At 43.2% G+C, this 20,234-nt stretch overlaps 1 protein-coding gene across 1 annotated transcript in view; it reads right to left on the bottom strand.

The window, feature by feature from the left end:
• The window catches only part of STAG1 (STAG1 cohesin complex component), a 345,726-nt gene that overhangs the window by 101,652 nt on the left and 223,840 nt on the right, over positions 1-20,234 (bottom strand). The window contains exon 10 of the mRNA XM_081106167.1: positions 17,158-17,281. Coding sequence (XP_080962293.1) covers positions 17,158-17,281 — 124 coding nt within the window. The remainder of the gene's footprint in view (positions 1-17,157; positions 17,282-20,234) is intronic.

Here is a 20,234-nt window from a genome sequence, read left to right as displayed (position 1 = left end):
ACCTCCCCTTGCGGCCACCAGGCTAAGGTCAAATCTCAGCATGGCCCAAGTGGAAAGTAATATGTATACGAAGGGCGGAGGATTATCTACAATAATAAAAGTGTAATATACAAATCGACCAAACGGCTGAACAGCAGAAAGACTATCTGGACGAAGCCAGGGTTACGAGGGAACAGCAGGGGCAGCTGTAAGGGCCGAGGCAGCCAGGGCTGCGAGGGCCTACCCTTGCATGAATTTCATGCATTGGGCCTCCAGTATGCTATAAGTGCTAAAGGAATGGGCCAATTTGAACCAGAAAGAACTAGGAGAATATGGTAGAGAGTAGTTGCTGAGGGTACTGGACCTGGGAGTGGGAATAAAAAACAGGAAAGTTTTTGGATCTGGGACACTCTCCTGTGACTCCAGATTTAAGGCCCTGCTAAGGGTCCCTGGAAATAGCCCAACATATTGCTGGATGGCTCTTGGAAAACGTAATGGTGTATAGGAAATGAAATAGATGCTAGAATTGTGTGCCAGACTGTGAAAAAAGGAATTCAAAGACACCGGGAAGTAAGCATGCCAGAAAGGACCTATTATATAAGCTCAGAAGACATACCAGTGGAGTATGTTTCTCAGGAGGGCCTAGAGAATACTTTGTTTACCAAGGTAAAAAGGACAAGACTTGTGATAGAGGCACAGACATAATTGAGAAGCTCCACAGTGGTTATATTTGATAGGCTAGGGTTGACAATAGATTTTCAAACAGAATTTAGCTTCCAAGAGCCAAGAGATGGTAAAATCACAGAACAGCAGAGAACTATTAGATGCAAGGGGGCATAATTCAGGGATGGGCAAAAGTAGATTTATAGTTACAATACAAATAAATAATACAGCCAAAATATGGTATATTGTTCAACACAAGTATGGTGGGGAAGAGGACATTATTCTGTTAATTCAAGACAATGCAAGCAGTGGTGCTGATAACCACTCTATCAAAATTTAACAGTCTGTCTTCCCACTCAGGAAGGCCTCCAGAGCTTGGAGGTTGACAGATTACCACAAGTTAGACATGAAAGTTCCAGCAGTCCTTGATATTATCACTGTCACTAAAACAGTGGCAGCCCAAATGGAAAGTAGTACACTGTTACCGATCTGGCTAATCCCTTTTACTCGATCCCATCCTATATAATAAAAGCCTAATATGCTAAGTGTCCAGTCATCCAGTTGTCCATTCAACCAAAGTGTAATATGCTAATGATATGCTAAGGCCGCTCAACCGCTCACTATGATGTGCAATGACCACCAGGGGGCAGACAGTCAATTGGTCGACCAGTTGCTATGACGTGCACTGACCACCAGGGGGAAGACGCTCCGACGGATAGGTTAGCTTGCTGTTGGGATCTGCCCGATCGGGACTGAGAGAGACAGGCTGGACACGCCCTGGAGTCCCCCGCGGTCCCTCCCTGGCTGGTCAACCTCCCGCATCCCTCCCCGACCCCGATCGTGCACCGGTGGGGTCCTTCGGCCTGGCCTGTGCCCTTTTGCAATCCAGGACCCCTCAGGGGATGTTGGAGAGCCGGTTTTGGCCCGATCCCGCAGGACAGGCCAAGGGACCCCACTGGTGCATGAATTCATCCACTGGGCCTCTAGATGGAGGACAAAGATCAGGAACAATTTGCATTCACACAGATGGGCCTACAACATAGTTTTACTACTAGAGGCCTGGTGCATGAATCTGTGCACTGGTGGGGGGGGTCTGGCTGGCCCACCCCGATGGGGGCCCATTGGGTGGGGCTAGTGGGGGGGGAGGGGCTACAGGTGATTGGTCGGCTGGCTCTGCCCCCAATCAGGATGTTGGAGGCCGGCTGGGGAGAGGGGCCACAGGTGGTTGGTCAGCTGGCCTCACCTCTGATTGGGGGCAGGTTGGTTGGCTGCTGCATTGTGCGTCATAGCCACTGGTTGTTCTGGTCATTCTGCCATTCTGGTCGCTGGACTTTTATATATATATATATACTAGAGTCCCGGTGCACAAAAATTTGTGCACTCGGGGGGTGGGGGGGGGGGCCTGGCCTGGCCTGTGCCCTCTCACAGTCTGGGACCCATTGGGAGATAACGACCTGCTGGCTTGGCCTGCTCCCAGGTGGCAGAGGGCAGGCCCAATCCCTAGGTGCAGGCCCTGGTCGGGCTCAGAGCAGGGCCAATTGGGGAGTTGGGGCGCCGCCCCCTGTCATGCACAGAGCAGGGCGGATCAGGGGGTTGGGGTGCTGCACCCTGTCACACACAGAATAGGGCCGATCAGGGGGTTGGGGAGCTCCCCCCTATCAGGCACAGAGCAGGGCTGATCAGGGGGTTGGGGTGCCTTCCCCTGTCACGAACAGAGCAGGGTGGATAGGGAGGTTGTGGCCCCGCCCCATCACACACAGAGCCGCAGGGCGATCAGGGGGTTGGGGAGCTCCCCCTATCAGGCACAGAGCAGGGACGATCAGGGTGTTGGGGTGCCTTCCCCTGTCACGAACAGAGCAGGGTGGATAGGGAGGTTGTGGCCCCGCCCCCTGTCACACACAGAGCCGCAGGGAGATCAGGGGGTTTGGGCGCTGCCCTCTGTCACGCTGATCCCGGTGCCGGGAGGTCTCGCTGCTCTGCTGATCCCGGTGCTGGGAGGCATATTACCCTTTTACTATATAGGACAGAGGCCTGGTGCACGGGCGGGGGCCGGCTGGTTTACCCTGAAGGGTGTCCTGGATCAGGGTGGGGGTCCCCACTGGGGTGCCTGGCCAGCCTGGATGAGGGGATGATGGCTGTTTGCAGCTGGTCACACACCCTTCAGGGTGGGTGTCCCCACTGGGGTGCCTGGCCAGTCTGGGTGAGGGGCTGAGGGCTGTTTTCAGGCTGGCGGGTGACTGAAGCTCCCAACTGCTCCTTTTTTTCATTTTTTTTTTCTTTTTTTATCTGGGCCAGCTTTAGCTCTGGCTCCAGCTCTGAGGACTCTGCTGCTAAAAGCAGGTATCTGGTTTGTTTGGGTTCTATAATCAAAACACTGTTTCAACTCTAGCTCTGAGATCCCGGCTGGCTGAAAGCAGGTTTCTGGGGTTTTGTTTGACTTCTATATATGTAACAATGTTTCAAACTGCAAGCTCAGAGGCCGGCAGCGGCAGGCGGGGAACGTTGGTTTCCTCCATCACTGAAGCAAGCAAGCCTCCTGTTCACCTCAAGCTGTCTGGCTGCCGGCCGCCATCTTGGCTGGCACTTAATTTGCATATCGCCCTGATTAGCCAATGGGAAGGGTAGCGGAGGTACGGCTTATTACCATGTTTCTCTTTTATTAGATAGGATAAATAGTTCTGCAGGGATACCTAAATTCCTCTGCAATATGCCACCTGTGGATAGGGCTCTATCTTCAACAAGCCCAAAGCCACACAGAAATTTTAGTTACTCATTACATTAATAACATCCTGATAGCAAGGCCAACCAAAAAACATGGCTACAGTGCTGTACTTAATCACTGAAGGAATGATTAGCACTAATCCTATATAATAAAAGGGTAATATGCAAATAGACCGAACAACTGAACAACCAATCAAAGCGTAATATGCTAATGATATGCTAAGGCTGCTCAATTGCTTGCTACGATGTGCACTGACCAGCAGGGGGCAGGCAGTCAACTGGTCGACCAGTCACTATGATGTGCACTGACCACCAGGGGGCAGACAGTTGACCGGTCGATCAGTTGCTATGACATGCACTGACCACCAGGGGGCAGATGCTCCAACCAGTAGGTTAGCTTACTGCTGGGGTCTGGCCAATCAGGACTGAGCGAGATGGGCCAAACACTCCCTGGAGCCCTTCCGCAATCCCTCCCTGGCCCGATCGTGCACTGGTGGGGTCCCTCAGTCTGGCCTGCGCCCTCTTGCAATCCGGGACCCCTTGGGGTATGTTGGAGAGCTGGTTTCAGCCTGATCCCATAGGCCACTCCCCTTGGGAGGGCGCCAGATGCAGGGCTAATGGCTGGTGAGCACTGCTGTGGCAGCTTGAGCTTCTGATGGGGACTGATTGGGCGCGAGCCCGCCGCAGGCACAGTGGGGCTGGGATGAGTGGGGCGGCAGGTAGGGGCTGCAGGCGGTGTTGGACTGGACTACAGGTTTTTGCCTGATCCCTGCATGCCACCCAGAGGGACTCCACCCATGCACAAATTTGTGCACGGGGCCTCTAGTTTGAATATAAATCCAGATAAAGTCCAGGGCCTGGCACAGAAGGTGCAATTCCTAGGAGCCATTTGGCAGGACGCCAAAAAAGTTTCAGAGATGATCAAACAAAAACTGTAGGACACAGGAGCTCCCACCAATAAAGAGGAGGCCCTGCAGCTACTGGGCCTCTTTGTGTAATTAAAACAGCATGTATCTCACCTGGGTGCTCTCTTGGCCTCTTTAATCAAGGTGACCTGAAAAACAGTCAGTTTTAAATGAGGGCCTTTGCAGCAGCAGGGCTTGGAAGCTGTTCAACAAACTGGTCCAAGCACAGCATTTGGGACCTGTTCCTCTGATGTAACTGCAGGTTTCCATTCACCCCCCCACCCCCTCGCCCCGCCAAACACTTAGAATCTGTGGCAGCAGGAAACTGCCACTGGGGTGCACTGGCTTCTTGGATTTTGGACCCACAAACTTCTATAAGCTGCTACCCAGTACAATTCTTTTGAATGATATTTCCTTGCTTGCTACTGGGCACTGGTGGAGATGGAGCACTTTATGGATGGAGTACCACATATGCTACTATAATCTGTACTGCCCATTCTCATGTGGGTGATTAGGAAGTCTACCAATAAAACTAGAAAGACTCAACAGGGCTTGATCATAAAAGGGAAACATAACATCTAAGACTGGGCCAGCCAGAATCCCAAGGGATCAGCTGGTTCCATAAGGAAAAAGCCACTTACTAGAAAGGCCCAAAGAATCCATAGGAAATACTTTGACTTTTCCTGAGGCTACCTGGGGCCCAGGAGTCAAACACATGTCTGCTGAAAATATGGCATGGTTTACTGACAGCTCTGTGAAACTAAAGGCAGATGGGGTCTAATGAATGGCGGCCGTCATCGGGCCTTGGGTGACCATCTTTTGACTGTGACCAGATGTGGACATTTCAACCAATGGGCCAAGCTCCAAAATGTGGTGATGGTGGTGCAGGCCACCCCTACCAAAATGCCTTGATACATTTTCACCAACTCATGGCTGTTTCCAATGGCACTGGTGAGGAGAATGGCAGCTAAGATTAAACAATTAAGGTATCCTCCACATGGGGAAAAAGCTATGGTAGCACCTTACTGCCTAGGAAGAAAAAATATGTCATTTATGTGGATACTCATGGAAAATGACTTATAAACAACAACACATGCATGGAACTCTTGTAATTGTTGTCAATGTACTCAAGTCATCCAGAGAGGAGAATTAGGACACATTTAACCAAGGATCTGGCAGATTTACATTGAACTTCTTACCCCCCAGCCCTGGGCACAGACGATGCCTCACTAAGCATTAACAGCTACTCAGGCTATAATATTCCTATTCTGGTCATATTTTTGGGAGACCCCATGGACTTCACTCTAAGGAACATCCTTCACTCTCCAAACAAGACAACAATAAGCACACTCTCATGAAATGTGAACTTTCCATGCACCCTATCACCTGCATGTCAATGGAGCCACTGTACAAATGAACAGCAACTAAACAAAAACTAAACAATTAAAGAAATGAACCAAGACATCCTGCTAACGTATCTGTGTACCCCCATCGAACTAGGCCTGTATGGCTACTACTAAAGACTGGCATGGGAAACAAGGCATTTGTGGCACATGTTGGAAAATATTGAGCTTGGATGGGATGGGAGTGGAGTTGGCCGCTGTGTATTTAGGCTGTGCCCCATGAAATCCCAATCTAAGTATACAAATCATTCTTTTTCATTTTTCCTCTTCGAGTGTATGTCTCGAGTGGCTTGCAGTTCCAGCAGCTATAGCAGCCCAGACAGTGCTCCTTGACTCTAATCAAAATGATATTCCCCTTGGGCACCTGTTTTACGGGATAGTGAACTGGTGGATGATATAACCAAGGAACACTGGTGTGCTAGGTTCCTTCTGGTGGTGCTAGTATCATTTGGCTCTTCTCATCAGATGGATGCCATTACTGGACATGTAGAGTTTATGCAAGATGTGACCCCCCTATATAGACCGGCCAAAAAGTCTGGGTTAGGCAACAAGAGCACTGGGGGCCCACAGAGGTAGCATTAGGATTGGGACAGACAGTCTGGGTTGCAATGTCCAGGCAGCCAGTTCCACAAGTAGTAGATGAGATATCCTGGCCTCAGGAGGTTCATGGAATGAGAGGGGTGTGGGAACATTCATCTCTCCTCTTTTCATTCCTATAGAAGTTTCTATTGTGATAAAACACCCTGACAAAAATCAGGATAGCTGTAGTGAGAGGAGACAAAATAATGCTACTCAGACCTCCCTCAAATTGCCAGGTGACCCTTTTGATACAGGTCCAGATGCAGTCATTCTCTGAAGTCTCCTGCTTTAATATTATCTATAATGTGACAGAAACAACCAGAATGATTATTACTGATCTATACATAGTGGCATTTCGAACCTGGAAGCTCTGTGTGTAACTTTTCTCTCTCTGCAACCATGTGGCAAAAGCAAGCTGAGATTGTATATGACTGATCTAGTCAGCATTATGAGAACAAGTCCCTGAAAGGTGTCACCTGCATCCCTCTGGGTTATATATTTTCTCTACGGACCCCCAAAAAGGGTAACAAAATGTCAGCCTCCAGGGGAAGGATTTTGCTGTCCAAAGAGTTAAAGGGCTCACAGTCCAAGTGAGCAACTTCACAGACGGCTGGAAAGAACTCATTTTGCTAACACACCGGAGTGGCTCATAATACCCTCCTGGGAAGCAAACTAACCACTGGTTTCATTCTGTTGTCCAAATTCTAATACCAGGTATAGGTATAGAGGGACTAGAAAAAATACTGTACAACCTGTCCTTAACCATGGCAGAACAGCTAACACTATTGCCCAGCCATCCAAGACAAACAAGACTCACTAAAATGCACCAGTCAAGGTAGTGATGGGTAATCAAATAAATCTGGTGGCAGAACAAGGTGGTGTTCATGTTATTGCCAGCATTTCTTGCTGCATATACTAGTTCAGTGATGGCGAACCTATGACATGCATGTCAGAGGTGACACGCATCGACAGAGACAAAAAATTGCATAAGTCAAATACTTGTCTCTCGCAACAGCCAGAGTTGGGCATCACTCGAGTAATATTACTACTCACGTTACTCATGATCAATAATGCAATTCTAAAATCGGATGTAAACATGTACATCGGTGTTGCGTAGCAAAGATACATAGTGAAAACATCCAAGATACATTGTTCCAATATTACTAATATAAAAAGGTTAAGAATTGCACTATAAAGAGATTAATCTTTACTCATGACATTTTATTTTTACTCGAGTGACAAAATGCCCACTTCTGGAAACGGCCTCGTTATTGTCAACATGTGCCTCGGTAAGCTTCCTGTGCGTTCGGGTGCATTCGGCAAACGGACGCACTTGATCGCCATGTTCGTCAGGAGACAGGAGTGGGAGGGTTAGAAGAAAAAGATATACAGTGCAACAGTGCTCAACGAGACATTCTGCGTGTCGGATAATTGATTACAGCACCATATATTTGTTTGTTACACATGCTATCTTTGAATTGTTTTGCACCAGGAGTCAGTGCAACAACACGGCAAAAAGTTATTAGGTAAGAAACCTATCAACCTTTTATAAAAAACGCCGTGATTTATATTTATTTTTGCAGCCTTGTGATGGAGAATCAAAAAAATAAAAAAGCAAGATTGAATGATAAAGGAAGTAGAAGTAGCAAGTAGCTGACCCTTTCAAGACATATGGACCGAGATGTACAGGATTGTCGACAGAAACAACAGATCATTGTGCATACTGTGTAATGAAACGGTAGTAAGCAGAACATGGAATGTAAAGAGACATTTTGAAACTAATCATTGTCAGCTCTAGAAAAAAGTATCGATGAAAGGAAGGAATACATTTCTAGGCAGCTACACCTCTATAAAAGCCAATCAAATTCCATCATTTAATTTGTAAGATGCTCTACAAATTTAACATCAGCAAGTTACTGTATTGCTCACTCCATAGCTCAGCATGGAAAAGCCCTCAGTGACGGAGAATTTATTAAGGAAACATTTCTAAGATGTGCACCAGCTCTATTTCACGATATGAAAAATAAAGATGATATTAAAAGAATTTCTGAGTTACCACTCAATAGAAGTACTATCAAAGACAGAATAGATCTTAACAAAAACATACAACATCAATTAAAAAAAGACTTAAATAGTTGTAAATATTTTTCGATTTCTCTTGATGAAACTACTGATGTCACATCAAATGCTTGGTTGGCCATTATTGCTAGATATTCTGATGGTCTCACAAAGAGAGAAGAGCTGATAAAGTTAGAATCAGTGTCAATAAGTACATCAGGAAATGAAATATGTAAGGTTGTTATAAAAACATTCAGTGACCTAAACACTGATATCTCTAAAATTGAAAATTGTGTCAGTCACAACAGATGGGGCACCAAATATGGTGGGAAAAAATGTGGGATTCCTGAAATTCTTTATGGAAGCTATTAGACATCCACTTGTACCTTTTCATTGCATTATCCATTAGGAGGTGTTGTGTGCCAAATCGGGATTCTCAGAATTGAATGATTTAATGTCAGTTGTAACAAAAATTGTGAATTTTATAGCTTCTTGACCCCTTCACAAGCGAGAATTTTCTGCACTTTGACAGGAAGTTGATTCAACCTACAGTGGACTACTGATGTTCAATAATGTGAGATGGCTGAGTCGAGGTAAAATACTTGAGCGATTTGTGGAATGCTTTGAAGAAATTATGATATTTATTGAGAATAAGGATCTGGCAAACTTTCCTCAGATCAATGATCATAAGTGGGTCAGCAATTTGATGTTTTTTTACAGATCTCTCTGTTCATATGAATGAACTGAACTTATAATTTCAAGGTTTTGGCAAAAGTACTGACGTTATGTTTGGATACATCAAATCTTTTGAAAGTAAACTTAAAATTTTCAAGCGAGATATTGAAACTAAAACTTGTAAGTATTTTCCTCGGATAAAGAAGTATTTTGAGAAGGCCACTACAATGAGTGTAATGGAGTCCGTACTTATGTACCAGAATATAGTAAACTCGTTATTTGAACAGTTCAGCAAAAGATTCGACCAACTTAGAAGCCTAGAACAGACCATTAAAATAATTAAGTATCCAGATGTAGTTGTTTACAGTACTTTGGAATTAAAGGATCTCCAATGGATGCAAATTGACGATTTAGAGGTGCAACTTGCAGATTTTCAAGGTAGCATTTGGACTCATGTGTTTGTCGACTTAAGGTCGAAACTTAAAAATCTGGAACGAAATCGTTTGAATAATGAAGAAGAGTGCAACTACGAACAAGAAATTTTGAGTGCTTAGAACAGAGTACCTGACACTTTTAGCAACACAAAAAATCTAGCGATGGCTTTGCTAACAATTTTTTCATCAACATATTTTTGTGAGACTTTGTTCTCAGTATTAAATAATATTAAAACGAACAAAAGAAACCGGCTAACAGATGAAGTTGGTGGCGCTTGCTTGGCCTTGAAGTGCACCAAGTATGAACCTGCAATCGAAGAATTAGCAGACCAACTTCAGCACCAAGAAAATCACTAATTTCTAGTTTTCGTACCATTTGATTATCATTGTTATTATTATTATTTTTTCTTAAATGTACATTGTTTTTCTGTTTTTGTTCATTTTATACATATTTTTGGTTGATTTTTCTTTGTTAAATGGCATTTAAATACATAAAATAAATATCAAAAATATAAATCTTTTTTTACTATGGTTGCAAATATCAAAAAAAAAATTATGAATATTTCTATATGTGACACGGCACCAGAGTTAAGTTAGGGTTTTTCAAAATTTTGACACGCTGAGCTCAAAAGGTTCGCCATCACTACTAGTACATTAACAATTCGAGGAACTTCAAAAACTGAGCTGGTGAATATCTATGCTTAGGTGGGATGGTTATCAGCGGTACAGTTTCAGCACCTCCCTCTTACTTTTTGACCTTTAGATGGCTTAATCCAGGCATTTGGGGTGCTTGGCAAACACCATCTTCCAGGGAAGCCTGATCTTCCTCCTAGATCTGGTTCTTGTATTACCCTTGTAAAGTGCTGCCTCCAAACGACAGAAAAGCTCTATGAGCAATCCATGTCCATATAGGTCAGTGGTTCTCAACCTTCCTAATGCCGAGACCCTTTAATACAGTTCCTCATGTTGTGGTGACCCCCAATTTCATTGTTACAAATTGAACATAATTAAAGCATAGTGATTAATCACAAAAACAATATGTAATTATATATGTGTTTTCCGATGGTCTTAAGTGACCCCTGTGAAAGGGTCGTTCAATCCCCAAAGGGGTCACAACCCACAGGTTGAGAAACGCTGATATAGGTTGTCCAGGGCCCAGGTAGACACAACTGCACCTCCAAGTTTGAGGTAGATATGGTCCCGCAGGATTTGATATACTTTATCTGCCTTTCAGTGGCTAAGCAGGAGTGGGGAGTGGAATGTTGACAGTCTCCTGCATGAAGTCTTTTGATACCCCTCCCCCGCCCCCCTGATTACTTAAGAATAGGCCTTGGGCCTGGAGCACTCTCTTATCAAGAGATAAGAGTCCTCACAGCCAGTGCTGGGTTTATCACTTTGTGTGGTAATACCTTTCCTGTTTCAGACTCAATATTTGTTCTTTTGTTCTGCTTAAGCCTGTGTGTCATGGCATCTGGCCAATACCATTAATAAATCTGTCCCTGAGGGAAGGCTGCCCTGAGTTGACTCCTGGGAGGGACAGTTGGCCATGGTGGACGGACACACACTACTGAAGCTGATCTTGCTTTGCCCCTTCTCTATGTGAGTAAAGCACTGTTCCATCCAGTGCTTCACTGTGTTGTGTTTTCCTTGGCAGTCCCAATGTCAAGGTGCAAAAGTGCTGGAATTTCTACTTCTGGTGACAGGCAACAGATGTCATTCACTTAACATATACAGAGCTAGGAAGGTTTTGGTGAACTTAAGAGAAACAGAATCTGAAATGATTTAAAACAAATAAGAGGACTAACTGAAAATAGATGCCACCCAAGCACTAAAAGATTTTGGTATGAGAAATCAAGCCTATGCAAGAAGGCAGCAGAAAAAGTTTACACAAGTTAAAAATAAAAATAGTACAGAGCAGTACTGACAAAATGGAAAGGATAGAGAAAGGCAACCTAGTGTCATGAGCATAAATGCAAAAAACGATTAAGATATTTAGTCCAGAACACAGAGATTACTTTAACTGTATATAAATTAGATTTATTCCATGTCAGATGAAATAGTGACAGAACTAAAACAACTGGGTCGAAATTTAGAAGTAAATTTTGGTCAACAGAAAGATAATCTCTAATAACTCCTTTACATGTTAGATAGTGTCTTTCCATTGATTAAAACATATACTATAAAACTTATATTAACTGGCAATATTTAAAAGAAATTTGTCTTATTTAGATGGTAGGCTGGGTTATAATCTCAAAAATTCTAAAATGAAGACAGAAGGGATATCAAACTATTACATGTACACTTAAAACTAATACAATATTATATGTCAATTTTATCTCAATAAAACTGGAAAAAATGCAACTGATATTTAAAATGTATTCTTAAAAAAGAGACAGTCCCTTCTGGGTAGCTCAGATTGTTAGAGTGTCATCGCCATATGCCAACATTGCAGATTCAACCCCTGGTCAGGGCACATATGATAAAGAACTAATGAATGCATAAATAAATGGAACAATAAATTGATGTTTCTCTCTCTCCCCCCTTCCTCTTTTTCTAAAATAAAGACTAAATAAATAAAAAATTAAACCTTGGCCAGTGTGGCTCAGTTGTTTGAGCGTCATCCCATGGACTGAAAGGCCTCCAGTTAGATTCCAGGTCAGCACACATGCTGGTCAAGGCACATGCTTGTGTTTCTGGCTGGATTCCCAATAGAGGGCATGAAGGAGGCAGCCAATTGAAATTCCTCTCTCTCCCTTCATCTCTAAACCCACCCCCCAAAAAAAAACATATTTTAAAAAAGGACAAAAAAAGGACAAGTTTTATTAGCTCATTTGAAAAGGCACAGGATGAGTCTGAATGCAGAAGCCATATTATATAGAATGAGCAGTTTCAACCATACTAAAAGTAGAGAAACAAATGACTATACTCACAGAAAAAAAAAAGTACAAGGAATATAAAGTGGGAATGCTAAAAAGAAAAGTTTGGAAGGCATTATTTAATACTAACGCCAAGTCTAAATAATGTAATTGGAAATTGTAGAAGGTTATAAAGTCATTCTACTAAAAACAGTACTCCTTATGTGATTTTATCAACACCATACAAGAGAAACTCACCTTTCCCTTTATCTGGACAGAGGATTTCTAAAAACTAATGCAGTTTACTGATTTTAAAATGATAGTTTTTCGTCTTTTGATAAATCACATCAAATAGTATTATTCCCAGAATTTATGGTCACACATAAATTCTGTTAAAACTGGTGACTGTTACTTAAATTCAGTAGGATACTCTATAAGGGAGGTAAGAGAGAAGGAAAACTGGTATGATAGTGGTGAGGAATAAAATACAGGACTTTAGACAAAGAAAACACAGAATCAAGCTTAGAATTTATTAGTGAAGAGAAAAGCAATTGCTAGGGAAGATAAATATTCAGGAAAAAAATTCACTATGTGCTAACAAAATTTTCCTTCAAATGAGGTAGGGGAGAAGAACCCCTTTTAAAATCCATTAAAAATTAGCAATTTTGAAGCTGAGCAATCAACTTGTGAGGATCTTCACACACTGAACTCTCTTACAGCAAAAATGGCCTGCAAAACTTCCTTGGGTCCTGACCGGTTTGGCTCAGTGGATAGAGCATCGGCCTGCTGATTGAAGGGTCCCAGGTTCGATTCTAGTCAAGGGCACGTATCTTGGTTGCAGGCACATCCCGGGGTGGGGGTGGGGGGTGGGGGTGGGGGGTGGGGGGGAGTGTGTGTGTGCAGGAGGCAGCTGATCGATGTTTCTCTCTCATTGATGTTTCTAGCTCTCTATCCCTCTCCCTTCTCCTCTGTAAAAAATCAATAAAATATATTTAAAAAAAACTTCCTTGGGACCTTTTATTATAATTTATATAATTTTGTGGTTTTCAAAATATCTTTGATAATAGTTACCACATGCTATTTAAAAAATAAATCACTGGGGAGAACCAAGATGGTGGTGTAAGTAAATGCCACTCGCTGCCTCCCACAACCACATAAAAATTACAAGTAAAATACAGAACAACCATCATTCAGAACAGCCTGAAATCTGGCTGACTGGAAGTCCTACAACTACAGAAGTAAAGAAGAAAACACACTGAGACTGGTAAGAGGGGTGGAATGTTTTGAACCTGGTGTTTTTGTTATTGGGCGGGTTATCTCCAAGGCCTCTCGGGAGAAGCAGGGGGTCCCAGCCTCACACCAGGCCAGGGTTCCAGAACTGGGAAGAGAAATCCCCGTAACTTGGGGCTGTAAAAACCAGTGGGGATTGTGGCTGAGTGAAATGGAAGCTGCTGAAGTCCCTTGCTGATTCTGGGGAAGACAGCTGTCATGTGATAAGCTGCCTTATGGAGAGACCTGCTTGGCAAGGAAAGGAAGTTTGCCAAGAGCCAGCAAGGACCTGAGGCAGAATCTGACCCTTTCAAGCTTGAAAATAACTGCAACCCTGGCCAACACCTTGACTGTAGACTTGTTACAAACCTCGAGCCAGCGTCACACAGCTAAGCTGTGCCCACATTCCTAATCAACACTGTCAGAAAGTAAATGTTTGTTGTTTTTTAAATCCTCAACAAGTTGATAATAGTAAGATAGAGAGACGGTTACTATATTACCAAATTTGCCTTAAAAATCTAAGAATATAATTGCATTAAAAATAAAATGTCTTCCAATATCTGTGATAACTTTTAACAATTCAAAAAATCTATAATAATAAAAGCATAATATGCAAATCAACTGAACAACCGAACAGCAGAACGACCGTCTGGACAACCATGCTATGACACGCACTAGTGCCAGGCGGGTGCCATGCGTTTGGTTGAGGGGCCCAGCCATTACCCCACGATCGCCCCACAGAGGGAAGCCCAGGCCACCCTCTGAGGGACGATTGATTGGGGGGGGGGGGGGAGTCTCCACGATTGATCATCCCAAAGAGGCAGGCCCAGGCCACCAGCCGGCTGGGCAATCGATCGGGAGGGGTGGGGGGCGTGCGCTCTGCGATCGTCCCAAAGAGGGAGGCCCAGGCCACTCTCTGAGCAGTGACCGATCACAAGGCCCTGGCTGGGTGGGCAGGGCCTCCCTCTGCTGGGCAATCGCTAGTCCCAGTGGTGCTGCAGTGTGTGGGCAGGGCCTCCCTCTGCAGGGCGATCGATCTGGGGGCCCCCCAAGATCAATCACCCCACAGAGGGAGGCCCAGGTCACTGGTCAGCGACTGCCCCGCAGAGGGAGGCCCAGGCCAGCCAAGCGATCGCACCCCATGCCTGTCACCTGCAGAGGGAGGCGACCGGTTGTGGGGGGGAGGGGGGCAGCGCTGCACAGATGGCAAGCAGTGGCAGCCGTGGGGGCAGGGCCAGCTGCCAGCAGCCAGGGGAAGGAAAGCTCTGATAGGCCCTAATTGCCGGCCAGGTCTAGGGACCCTAGATGAGGGGTCCGGGGTGCGAGAGGGCTCTGGTCGGGTGAGGGAAACCCCCCTCCCCCATGCACAAATTTCGTGCACTGGGCCTCTAGTGGAATATAACTTAGTAGGCAGTTAGACACACATGAACAGATAGGCCAGGTACAGAAGGTCACCAGGGTGGAAAGCCCTAGGTACCTAGCAACAGGCAATACTGGGAAAACAAGGACCTCACCCCCAGGGTAACCTTTCTTCCTCTAGAACAGCGGTTCTCAACCTGTGGGTCGTGACCCCTTTGGCGGTCAAACGACCCTTTCACAGGGGTCGCCTAAGACCATCCTGCATATCAGATATTTACATTATGATTCATAACAGTAGCAACATTACATTTATGAAGTGGCAACGAAAATAATTTTATGGTTGGGTCACAACATGAGGAACTGTATTTAAAGGGCCAGAAGGTTGAGGACCACTGCTCTAGAATATTGCTGGTGATGCAGTTTAGACCATGTGACCTTTCATATTGTTAGTCAAGTGGTTGGGACACTCCCCTGACCTTTCCTCCCCTGGCATGTGGCTATTCACACAATAGACCCCCCTGGAGGAGAAACAAGGGCCAGAGTGCCCTCAAGTGAATCCCATTTAAACCCTTGCACACCCACTCCCTTCAGCATTAACTCACCCCTAGGGATAACATTTAAGCCTCAGTTGTGTTTCAGCTCAAGGCCCAGAAAAGGAGCCAAACCAGACAAGTGACACCAGGCTGACATCAGGACCAGATGCATGGACTAATAACCCCTTGCCCCAGCGCTGACCAATCAGTAGAGACCACCACCCTAAAAGGAAACACCTGGAAAGCTGATGAATATTCTACTGGGATCCTTCCCTAAGACCTCCAGATAAATAACCTCAAAACAGAGGATCAAGTAAGGCTCTCCCTCCAGGGAGAACATCAAAGCCTCCCCAATTCTCTCTTTCACCCACCTTTTTTCCCCTCCCCCCCCCCAGGGGTTTTACCTTTATCTCTCTCTCTCCTAAGCTCCAAGGGCCCTTCTTTTGTCTCTGTAACTTGTTTCCTGAGCCAATTTATTTTACCGCCCACTTCTTGTACTTCTGTAACTTTCTAAATACACTTTCTCTTGCCCTGGCTGATGTGGCTCAGATGGTTGGAATGTTGTTGACCCTATTCACCTAAAAGGTTGCGGGTTTGATTCCCTGTCAGGGCTTATACCTAGGTTGTGGAGGCACACACAGGAGGGAACCTATCGATTTTTCTCTCTTACATCAATGTCTGTCTGCCTCTCTTTCTCTTCCTTCCCCTCTAAAATCAGTAAAACACATTTGCTCAGGTAAGGATTAAAAATATATATATAAATAAATCTTCTCTTATAGTTTGAGTCTTGGCTGGAACTCTTTCTTAGCCAGAACTCAAGTACTGAGGTTGCTGAACTGAGGTCCGGTCTGACTCCATCAGTCTAACACCTGGTGCCGTTATCACTGCCAGCATAACAATTTAAAGTAAATGGCAACATTTCTATATTTGTGAACATCTGGTAATTCGAGTTATAGAATGTCCAGTCATTCGTTACAAAAATTCTAATTATTTATCACCCCTACTTGATTATTTTGAAGATTACTTATCCAGGACTCAATAACGTGGGGTTCCTTCTAAAGTCAGAGCCTTTTCTAATAGAAATACATTTTCAGATCAAATATCCTAGAATCCAAAAAAATCTATTCAACTCTGAGAAGACACTCTAGTGTGACATGAGCCTAAAAAATTTAAAACCAGAAAGCTTATTTAGTTCTTATATTTTAAGGAAAACAAGGAATTTCTTTTGATTCCAAATTAGAAAAAGATTATAATTAGCTTATTGGGATAATATATTCTCTTAAAATTTTATATGTAACAGACTGTCAAATTAAAAACATACACATATTTATTGATTTCAGAGAGGAAGGGCGAGAGATAGAAACATCAATGATGAGAGAGAAACACTGATCAGATGCCTCCTGCAAGCCCCACACCGGGAACTGAGCATGCAACTCCTTGCAACCTGGGCATGAGCCCTGACCTGGAATTGAACCATGACCTCCTGCTTCATAGGTTGACGGTCAACAAATGATCCATGCTGGCTGGGCTCAATTTTGGTTTTAGACAGCATTACAACTAAGTAAGAAGGGTTTTCATACATGGGCTGATGTCTCAAATTTTATCCTAGCCATGAAGTGAATAGTTATTTTGCTGTATCATCTTAGATTTCCACACTATTATAAATATTGTCTAGTAATAAGACAAACATACCTTCTATCAAAGCCTGGAACAGAGTAACTTACCCTGTCATGAAGAGTCCAACCAACATATTTTAGGTAACTGTCATTTAGGAAAGCATCACTGTACATTTTCATCCATACTCCAATTTCTTCAATACAAATGGCTCTAATCTCAGCAATAGCATCACTAGAGAAGGAAAAAAGAAACAAAAACCTAAATAATATAAAAAGCCAGAACATACTCCATACTCATTTTTAGCAAGCAATAAACATTAACATTCATAATACTGTATTTAACATCTGCAGGCCTCCAACTTGAGTATCTTCTATTCTTTAATATGGCTCCTGTAGAATAAAAACTACCAATACCAAACTAGAAAATAATGCTTCTGGAAATCATCTTATTTCAGTTCATATATCCATTGAACTAGGCCAGTGGTCGGCAAACTGCGGCTCGCAAGCCACATGCGGCTCTTTGGCCCCTTGAGTGTGGCTCTTCCACAAAGTACCATGTGCGGGCGTGCACGTACAGTGCGACTGAAACTCATGGCCCATGTGCAGAAGTCAGTATTTTGTGGAAGAGCCACACTCAAGGGGCCAAAGAGCCGCATGTGGCTCGCGAGCCGCAGTTTGCCGAGCTGCAGTTTGCCGACCACTGAACTAGGCTATTGGAGTTTTCTGAAAGCCTCACAACTATTATGAAGTCAACAGACATGTTAAAGTCTTCTGAGGAAATCAGAGTACCAACATCCAAATACAGAATAATGTAGAACTCAAAAATTGTTGCTCTAAATAGCTGTGAATCTTTCTAAACTGGCACACATGTAATAAATTAAATGAAAGCGATTTTTACGACAAAGACACAAACTAAGATTATCTATTAGGCAAAATTGCAGAAGCAAATATTATTTGAAAATGTATGATATTTTTCAAAACCCAAAACCTTAATGTAATTGCACAGGACAGAATTTACATTTAGTCACAATGGAAACAACCTTGGTGACTACACTTTGAAGTGGTGATGGAACCAACCCCAAAAGTCAGGTTTCTAGGCTCCATGCCCAGATGGCTTCACCTCACTATAAGCATCCAATATGATATCCTGAAATTTTCCTACTCTCAAATCTGTGAATCATGAGCAAATACATTTATTTACCTAATCTTTCAACAGGTTATTAGCTTCTGGCTAAAAAAAAAAAAAAATCATACTAAATACAATAAAGTGAATCCCAACTTTCTTTTGTAGATTGAGCATCAAAGTAAATTTAAGATAATTTTAAGTTATCCAATTAATATAAAGCAATCATCTATCAATTAATTAATTTGGCAATAATTTAGCTGAAATTTTAATATTAACTAAGGAGCTTTTCTTAGTTGCTGTTTTTGTGACAAAATGAGTATTGGCATTCTAATATTTCATTCTCTGCTCTAATTAATCTCAGTTACTTTTAAGTCATTCCTTAAAAATAAAAATGTGAGAAACTTTCTCTTTCAAAGCTACACTACCAATCACAATCTTTAGTTTTCCTGTATTTGTTGTTGTTGTTAATACCTTTTCTTCATGGAGAGATTCTATAGCATAGAGGCTAATGGTACAGGCTCTGGAGCAAGACATCCTGAGTTCAAATCCTGGCTCTGCTATTTACTAGCTGTGTGGCTTTAGGTAAGTTACATCCTTTTTCTTAGATTTCATCATCTGTAAAATAGGGATAATAACTGTACTTGGAGCTCACAGAGTTATTGTGAGAATTAAATCACTAATAAAAGTAACATTTAGAACTGTGCCTGGCACCTACTAAACCTTCCATAACTGTTTACTATTATAATTTTTAAGTGCCATCAACCTAGTCATTTATAGACAACTAGAGGCCCGATGCACGAATTTGTGCACGGGTGGGTCCAGCAGGCCCGCCCTAATCGGGGCCAATCAGGCAGGCCGGCCATGGGGAGGGGCTGTGGGAGGTTGGCCAGCCAGCCCCACCCCTGATTAGGGTGGGTGGGACAATAAGGGGCGGGGCCAGCCAGGGGAGGAGCCGTGGGCAGTTGGTGGGCCCGCCCCGCCCCCTGATCGAAGGGACAATTTGCATATTAGCCTTTTTTTATATAGATTATATAGACCAGGGGTCTTCAAACTACAGCCCGCGGGCCACATGCAAATACAAATATTGTATTTGTTCCCGTTTTGTTTTTTTACTTCAAAATAAGATATGTGTAGTGTGCATAGGAATTTGTTCATAGTTTTTTTTAAAACTATAGTCCGGCCCTCCAACGGTCTGAGGGACAGTGAACTGGCCCCCTGTTTAAAAAGTTTGAGGACCCCTGATATAGACAATAGTGTAGAAAAAGTAGCTTTACTACAAATGCAAAATGATGTTCCTAAACCATGATAATACTGAACATAAATGGCTCAAGGACATTCCTTACTTTCTAAATATGAAAAATTTCAGATATAAAAGTTATAGAAACAATATAATAAAAATATTTCAACTGTAATATTTTAGTTAACTTAGCTCAATGCTTACTCTATACCTCTTATTGATGCAATCCCTACCCAAGAATAAATGACTATTCTTGATTCAATGACTATCATTCCCATTTGTCTCTTCATGCTTTAACTTTATATGTATTTGAAATTTTACATAATTAATATCCTATAGATACCCTCCTCCAATTTGCTTTTTCACAAATTAGACAGGTTTTTTTTTTCCTTTTAAATCCTCACCTGAGGATATATTTTAGATGAAGGGAGAGAGAGAGAGAGAAACATTGATTGGTTGCCTCCCAACCAGGGATCAAATCTACATCCTAGGTATGTGCCCTGACTGAGAATTGAACCTGCAACCTTTTGGTGCATGGGACAATGCTCTAACCAACAAAGACACCCAATCAGGGCCAAACTATGTTTTGACACTTATACATACTGATTCACATAGCTCCAGTTCCAATATATTAATTTTAACTGATGTTTAGTAGTCCTTTCTACAAATATTTTACAAATTATTTATACATTCTCTCATTGACAGACATCTAGGTTGTTTGTAAGTTTTTGCTTTATTAACAATGAATGCCATGAACATTCTTAGATAGTCTCCTGTGCACACGTGTGAGTTTCCTTAGGGCAGTGTTTCTTAAGCAGTGTA

This window comes from Myotis nattereri, assembly GCF_964212035.1.
Source record: "Myotis nattereri genome assembly, chromosome: 14".
Classification (NCBI taxonomy): domain Eukaryota; kingdom Metazoa; phylum Chordata; class Mammalia; order Chiroptera; family Vespertilionidae; genus Myotis; species Myotis nattereri.
This window is presented reverse-complemented; position numbering and strand designations above follow the sequence as displayed.